At 39.2% G+C, this 7,955-nt stretch overlaps 2 protein-coding genes across 2 annotated transcripts; both read right to left on the bottom strand.

Annotated features, from left to right (window-relative positions):
• Positions 1-120: 120 nt before the first annotated feature.
• On the bottom strand, positions 121-2,421 carry LOC127751387 (uncharacterized). The gene is made up of 7 exons (XM_052274869.1): positions 2,407-2,421; positions 2,224-2,361; positions 2,039-2,141; positions 1,640-1,918; positions 1,475-1,557; positions 1,163-1,391; positions 121-1,048 (listed from the first exon to the last, which is right to left on the bottom strand). Exons 1-7 carry the CDS (start codon positions 2,419-2,421, stop codon positions 900-902), a joined length of 996 nt encoding a protein of 331 aa, XP_052130829.1. The 3' UTR covers positions 121-899.
• A 2,391-nt stretch (positions 2,422-4,812) lies between these two features.
• On the bottom strand, positions 4,813-7,845 carry LOC127751393 (uncharacterized). The gene is made up of 4 exons (XM_052274881.1): positions 7,594-7,845; positions 7,391-7,508; positions 7,151-7,294; positions 4,813-6,447 (listed from the first exon to the last, which is right to left on the bottom strand). The coding sequence occupies exons 1-3, from the start codon at positions 7,651-7,653 to the stop codon at positions 7,161-7,163; spliced, it is 312 nt and encodes a 103-aa protein (XP_052130841.1). The 5' UTR covers positions 7,654-7,845; the 3' UTR covers positions 4,813-6,447; positions 7,151-7,160.
• Between the last annotated feature and the right edge of the window lie 110 nt (positions 7,846-7,955).

Raw genomic sequence — 7,955 nt, 5'->3', positions numbered from 1 at the left:
TTGTAGGGCGCGCGCAAGGTGCATGGGTGTCGTTCTTGTGGGGTACGTAGGGTAACCATATGTAGCTCGTACAGCAAGGGTACAGTCGGGGGCGCCTAGCGGGTAGGCCGTCCCGTTGGGCAGGCTTGCCCCGCACGGTTGCCTATGCACCTCCCCACAGGCGGCAAGCAGTACATCGGGCAGATGTATGCAGCCTGAACGTGTGGTGTGCGCAGCGCGACCGTTGTGGTCTACAGAAGGTTCCAGCAAGATTCAACAGTTAACAGAAATGGTTATCGCAACGCAACAATTTTTACCTGCTTTGAATTTGAATGGTGACCCTGATTTCGTTCTGTTACAATTTTTGTTTGTTACCTTCAAAAAACAGCAATAAATAAATATTTTTTAAAATATGTAGAAGTATAATTCATTTCATTTTAAAATAAAATAGTCACATTACAATGGTAGAACAGTGTGATATATACAAATAATGAGATACATAGTGCAAAATATATCACTGATACAAACTTAAATTGATGGAATAGACTAAGGATGAGTGGAATACAATCAATAATCACAAAGGAATTCCACTGCACTTCATAAAATAATCTAATGTCAACACTTTACTAAATCAAAATAATAAATAGACCAACAAAATTTAAGCATTTGCTAGTGCAGATTATTGATACTTCACATGAAAATAAAAGATGGCAAATTTAGGTAACAAGAGTTAAATAATCATATAGTAATTTCAAAAAGCATTCTTCAATCTCTTTAAGGCTAAGTAAAATGTAATCTAAAACATCAATGCGGAGTTTCCACTAAAAATAAACTACCTGAGATCAGTTACATTCAATGTAGAATTCAAAGCATCTCAGAATGTTTTCAAATAAACTTGAAAACATTGAGATGAATGAATTTTAGCCCTGCCTACTTTGCTGTTCTTGCTGCTGGGATTGGAGATGCAAAAAATATCTGTCTTCATTCATGACATCCATCATAGCGCGTTTGACAGGTGTCTCTTGAATTTTTCCCCAATTTTTCTTTGTGCACCGATGCTCAATAAAATCTGCAAATAAAATAATTTTAAATGATTAGGAACATTAGCGTGAAGTTGATTGTAAAATTCAAAGTGATGAAGTACAAGTAAGTTAGTAAGGAACAACTAAAAAATGGCACATACCAAGAATTTCATTCACACCATCAGCATGAAGTGGTGGGCGAATAACCCGCTCTCCACTCCTTGTGGAGTTTGACGGCCTGCCTGATACAGAACATTCAATAAGAGCCTTGTCTGAAAACACTGCTTTGACAAGCCGTCGGGCAGCAGCTGTGGCTGTTGAAGCCTTCTTCACCTCCTTCATGGCTCTCTTGTGGATAAAAATTGAACTACCATCTCTGATGGGTACAACCTAGAAATCAAATTAGAGACACATTAGTAATTAAGCTTCGAGAAGCATAAAATTTGGAAGAAGCAGGCTCTAACAATACTTACAGTATCTGATTCTGTCTTGTGACGGTAGTATTCCCCATCAAAAACAGCCTTTGAGTACATAACTCGAGTTCGCTTACGCTTGCCTGCAGAGGAAGAATGAATGTTTAGGCAAGTTCAGCATTGATAATTAGTTACACTAATGCCAGTTAACCTATGAAGACTCACGTTTCAATTCTTTTGCAGGCTGGCTGGCATCAATATCCTCACTGCTAGCTCCTGAGACATTTCCCTGAAGTTGAGACTTTGGAGGACCATCTTGGCTACAAGGTACTTGCTCCTTATTAGTCTCAGTGCTACCAGCTAGGTCATCTCTCTGAGTTCCATGGTTACGAGGTTCACCATTTGAAGAGATGGACTGCCGTTGCTTGTCTGATCCTTTCGATCTCTCAGAGTTTTCAGCAAGCAGGAGACGATCATTTCTCCTCTGTTCATGTCTTAATTTTCCTGTATAACAAGCAAAAATAAAGATAAAAGTGAAATTTGAAGTGGCTAAATTAAATACCAACTGTGGATTCTAATTTTAAAAATACAAAATGAAACATCATAGTTATAAATAACACTTACTGTTTATACGTTTCTGTTCATTTTCTTGATCAAGTTCGTTCAAAACATTTTCCTTTCCTCGTTTGATGATATTAACATCGTCAGTTTTCTTCTTTTTGGTATCCTTAAAATTAAACAGAGGGAGTGTTACAATAAAGTACTATAGAGGTAAAAGAAAAATCAAAACAAATAGTTGTGCGAGTTACCCTTGCTAAATCTTGCAGTGGAGTGTCTGAATCAGAGCCAGTCGTATCTGAATCATTCTTGTCAGATATGGATATGGAACCATGCTCAGTCCCAGAATCAGAATTAGAATCAACATCCAATTCCTTGTCAGTGTCAGCCTACAAGAAACACCAGTTTTAAAACACAATCAATGACAGCAGTGCTAAAAATGAAAACATTTACTTACTGCTTCAAGGTCTGTTTGCTTTGAGTTTGAGTTTGAGTTCTTGTTCTTGCCACGATGAGAGACTGATTTGGATTGCTGAAACAAAGTGTGCACAGTTAGAATAACAATGCAAAGTCCAAAGAGTATCAACTAATTGTTCAAGTTACGTACTATGGCAATTTGACTCATCCCTGCTGTCTTTGCTTTTCTCTGACGATTGGAGTCAAAGACTGCAGAATCTTTGGGGCGATCCTTGTTTAACCTCTTCATCAGGTTTGTCATGGAATCATGATCATCTCAAAACAGACAGAAAGTTACCAGAATTAGAATAGAACAGTGCAGTACAGTACATAAAGATACAGAGAGACACATCAAATGTAAACAACATTTAACCTAAAAAAACAAGGATTTCGGAATAGGCCTACTGAGCGAACTAACCTAACTGCAAAGTAAAAGTGAAAAAGAGAAGCAAAGTTATTAGATTTTCGTGGGTCAGGCACGCAACAGTTAACGGAGGAACAAGACGTCAAAATAAACGTGTTCTTGAAGGTTAGGATCAGCTACACGACAGCCTACACACAAGGTAACATTACATTAACCTAAGAAAGGCACAACGATACTATACTAGCAAAAGGAACATCATTGTACCCAAATCCTCGCGGTCTTATAGGCTAAGATAATGAAGTTGAACACTAAACCATAACTAAACAAGTTCATGGCTTCACTTCAACTTCAACGAGGGTTATCACGACTGCTTGTTTGCTTACCTCCAAAACCCTTCACCACGCCCTTAGGCAGTTTTCCTCCGAACCGGTAGGACCCATAAACAAAAGTAACCTGATCCCCCAGAGCCACGGGTGGCTGATAGATTACGTTTGCTCTCTCAACGAGAGCAAACGAATCATCTTTGACAGCGTAGATCACGAAGTACTCAGGCTCCGCTGTACGGTCTGGGGCCATGATACTACCAGGGATTCGACCTCGACACGATCTCAACACGAAACGTTAAGGCCGCACTCGTCGCGCACTAGAAAAACTTCGATTCTAAGTAACCTGAACCTGCGTCAAACTGACAGAACTCTGACACACACTCTGACCTGAGACCTTGGGCTGGACATGATTTGACAAGTCTTTCTTTAAATACCAAAACTGTCCAAGTCGCTGTGCAGTCATGCCAACACCAGCGACAAACTCTTTTTCGAGTAGAGATGTACAGTAAATTACTTTGCAAATGTTAGACAAAGTATCGGGGATCGTATCTAATAATTATGTATGTACATCTGCACAAGAAAAACTTCGATGAAGTGGACACTTTTGAAAATTCGACATAGTTGGTAATCCCAAACCCACTTTCTATTGCCTTCTCACTTCTCCCCCCCCCCCCCCCCTCTCTCTCTCTCTCTGCAGACCGCGGCCCTAACCTATACCTTTTCTCATTACAAGCAATAGTTGTGCTCTTTTTCCCATCACACGCGACTCAGAAGGTATTGCCGGTTTTCATTTCGACAATATATTTTAAAATCTGTCGAGCCTTTGGATCCTTATCTTGTATATTTGAAAGGTGATGCCTTAAACTTGACGTGTTTGTCCCTGCAGCTTTTATCATTATGCACTGTGAGTCTCCTGCTTCGACTGTGAGTCCTGGCCTGTGTTCACCACCTTCATCCCACCACATTCTTTCGGCCCCAACGTCTCCTTCAACGCGCCCATCTTCTTCACCTTCTTGCTTTTCAAGTGATTCGCCACTTCAACATTCCACACCTGATACTCCTAGTGATGCCCCGCCAAGAAAGATTAGACGCAAGGTAATGAATTTTATGACTACTACTTTTTAAGCTGTTATTGATCCGTTGCTTGGAACTCAAAAACATTTTTAATTTTAATGATCCAGGAAGTAGGGCAGTGCTGTGTTTCTTTGCTCTAATGTGTTTGATTTTGTTCCAGAATTATTCTAGAACCTCACTTATAAGGAAATTCAATGAGGCTGAATCAGAAGGAGATGTTCACAGTGACATAGATTCTGATCATCACAATGTTTCAGACCTGTCTTTTTACGAGACTGTTGAATTGGTTCAAGAGGCTGCTCAAGTCTCAATCGTCTCTGTCTCGAGTGAGTCACAGAGTTCCTCTGAATGTTTAACAGCCAGTCAAGATACCAGCTGCCATGAATTATCTGATGACAGTATTAGTACTGTTTCTCATTCATCGCAATCAGAGTCAAGCTACTGTGATAGCAGTGTTCGGGAATCTTTAAGCTCAGACACGGAAGATGAGCTATACGCTGGCTCAGATGTCTTACTTACAGAAGCGATTATTAGAACACTAAGGGTATATGTAAAAGAGAGGTGGACTAAAACGAGTTTGGATTCAAATGTTAAGCTTATAAGGTCTTTGCTTCCAGCAAACAATTTGTTTCCTAAATCAGGGAGGCAAATGCTATCAAAACTAAATGAGTTGTCATCTTTTCAAATTGAAACTGAACATTATTATTGCTTAAACTGCAGAGAAAGCAAAGAGTCAGAGAATGGAGTGTGTTTGCTTTGTAAGTTTGATGCTCAAAGTGGGACATTTTATAAATTCTGTTTAGCAAATCAATTGAAGTTTATGTTTGAGCATAGGGGTTTGGCATCTGCTATTGATGAGCAAAGACGTCGTACTGCTGATGTTAAAGAGGGTCATATTACTGACATACAAGATGGTACAGAATACAAGAAGATTCGAAATGTTTTAAGTGGCCGGTATGATATTGTATTGATGATGAACTCTGATGGGGTTAATTTATCTTCAAGCTCCAAGCAGGAGCTTTGGGGTACCTTGTGTTCTATTGTAGATGTGCATCCAAGGAAAAGGTACTCGTACATGCTTGTGAGTGGGGTCTTTGTTGATAAGACAAAGCCAAACATGAATGTTTTTTTAAAGCCTTTCGTGGATTCAGTCAAAGTTCTCTCTACTAATGGTGTATTATGGACTCATCCACAATGTGGAACTGTTTTCACATCTAAAGCAGCATGCCCTGTTATTTGTGTTGATGCACCTGCCAAGGCTATAATTCTGAATGTCAAAAGTTTTAGTCACAGATTTGGATGCAATGTTTGTGAGCAAAAAGCTGTGAAAGTGCGTGTTGATTCTAAAACTTGTGCTCGTGAAGAAAATTGCAACAAGAAAAAGAAAACCGTGCAGCAGGATCCAAGTCAGAAGAGAAGTACTACTCTTAGGCGGTTTGTTTATCAAGACAAAGAAGTCAATTTACGAACTCACTTAAGAATGACACTGCAAGGTGAACTGGCAGAACGTAGAGGAAAATCTCGAAAAGGTGTTCTTGGTAAAACAGTTGTAGCAGAATTGCCTTTCTTAGACCTAGGTGTTTGTCTCAGTGCAGAATATATGCACCTTGTCCTTCTTGGCTGTGTTCGCTATATACTGGATATCATTTTTCATGTTAGAGGTCCCTGGTGTTTACGTAAACACATTGCTGAAATTGATGCATTTATTCGAGCAATCAAAGTTCCCTACTTTCACAAAAGATTACCAAGAGGGATAAAGGACTTGAAGTATTTTAAAGCCAGTGAATTACGTGCCATGTTACTTTATTTTTCATTGCCTGCATTTCAGAAGTTTCTGCCACCCAAATATTTTCAACACTGGATGTTACTTGTTGCAGCCATATATCTATTACTGAAGGAGGATATTTCAAGCAATGAATTGGATATGGCAGATGCAATGTTGCGTTGCTTTGTGAGAGATTTGGGTAAACTGTATCACAACAAGTTCTATACTTACAACATCCATAATTTATTACATGTCACGCTTCTTGTCAAGCGTTGGGGCCCCCTCTGGGCTACAAGTGCCTTTGATTTTGAAAGCTATAATGGCTTCATTACCTCTCATGTGCATGGCACTAAACATCTTGGTAAAGAGTTGTTAAATAATATCAAAATTATTCAGAGCCTAACAGTCCTTGAAAATTCCTTGGAACGACTTGGTAGACCTAAAGTCAAAGTACAACTTGGTGCCGCTGTTGATGTTGAGCTGTTACCATCTGAAAAAAAATTATTAGAAGAAAATTGTATTTCTGACTATTGTGTATATGACCGCATCAAAACAGATTCAGACATCTTCACATCAAGAATGTATGACCAGCATAGGAAGAGAGCCAATAGTTTAGTGGAATTTGATGTGAACAAATTTGGAGAGATTTTACATCTGCTTAGGGATAGAGCTTCAGGTGAAATATTGTGTCTGATCAGTGTTTTCAAAATCAAGCACATTGACATTTTTTTTCTGGAAGACAGTTTCTACCAACTTCGACACTTATTACCTATTGAAGACTCCAACCTCTTGACTCTAGTTCCAGTTTCTAGTATTATCACTAAGGTGATCAAAGCTGGCAACTATCTTTGTTTACGACCTAATCACTATGAAGTTAATCTGTGATATTGATATTTTAGTTTTGACTGTCATGTTATACTGATCTGCCGATATGACTTAAGATTTATTCTTAACTTAAAACAATAAATCTGTGATAGATTTTGGTAAACTTTTTATCTCATCTTAAGTTTTAATTATATAAGTTTCATCAATTGTAATGTAAAGAACTAAAGTTGAAAACATTTTTTATACTTTATTTTCTTAAGTTGTTGTTATACTTTGTGATGTATTGAACATCTAAAGCAAATGATATTTAATCAATTTTGTGGTTTTGCAAAATAAAATTTATTTATAATGCTATTTGCATTACATACTTTCATTCAATCAAGGCCTCGTATCAGATTTGGCATTGCTTCCTCCTGCACCTGGTCCTGGTGGTCCTCTGCTGGGTGGTCTTGGGAATGACGAAGAAGAATATGATTTAGGGGTCCTTGCAACTCGGAATTTCTTGCGAAGTTCTGAAAGAATAAAAGATCTTGAATAAGGCACTCAACCATTCCTATCAGAATAAACAATACAACAAGAATCATTTTAAAAACAACAGAAAATCTAACCTTCGAGCCGATTCAACTCTGTGTTTATGACTGCGGCAGTGCGACGAAACATTTCAATGCTTTCAGTCAGTTCCCTGGGAATCACAAGTAAATTCCTCTGGAGTCGACGTATTTCTGACTGTTACCAAAAGTGACAATTTAGTAGCTACTTCGAAAGAAAATGAATTCAAAACATAGCCATATATTTATCTGACATTACTCACGCGTAAAAAAGCAGCTATCTCGTCCATCTCACGAACCTGTCTACTTATTTCCATCTCCATCTTGTACTTCACACTTAATTTTGAAGAAATCTAAATTCCAAATTCTGGTTCCCTATCATGTCACTGATCAACTAATGAACTGGAGCCATGGAGACGCGCGTTGAGTCCATGTGACCATCACAGCCAATCAGAGGCCAGCTCTGCTGAAGTAGCCAGCAGCACACGGACGGAGCTATACCCCGCGCTGCCAAAGTGCGCCAGCACTGCTCCTGAACATGACGCCTACCGCCAGAGCCCGTAGGCAACGCGCTTGCTGAGGTGCTAGGCGGGCTGGCCTACCCGCTCGGCGCGCGCGGCTAGCA

This window comes from Frankliniella occidentalis, unplaced genomic scaffold (genome assembly GCF_000697945.3).
Source record: "Frankliniella occidentalis isolate FOCC.00 unplaced genomic scaffold, Focc_3.1 Scaffold459, whole genome shotgun sequence".
In the NCBI taxonomy this organism is placed as follows: domain Eukaryota; kingdom Metazoa; phylum Arthropoda; class Insecta; order Thysanoptera; family Thripidae; genus Frankliniella; species Frankliniella occidentalis.
This window is presented reverse-complemented; position numbering and strand designations above follow the sequence as displayed.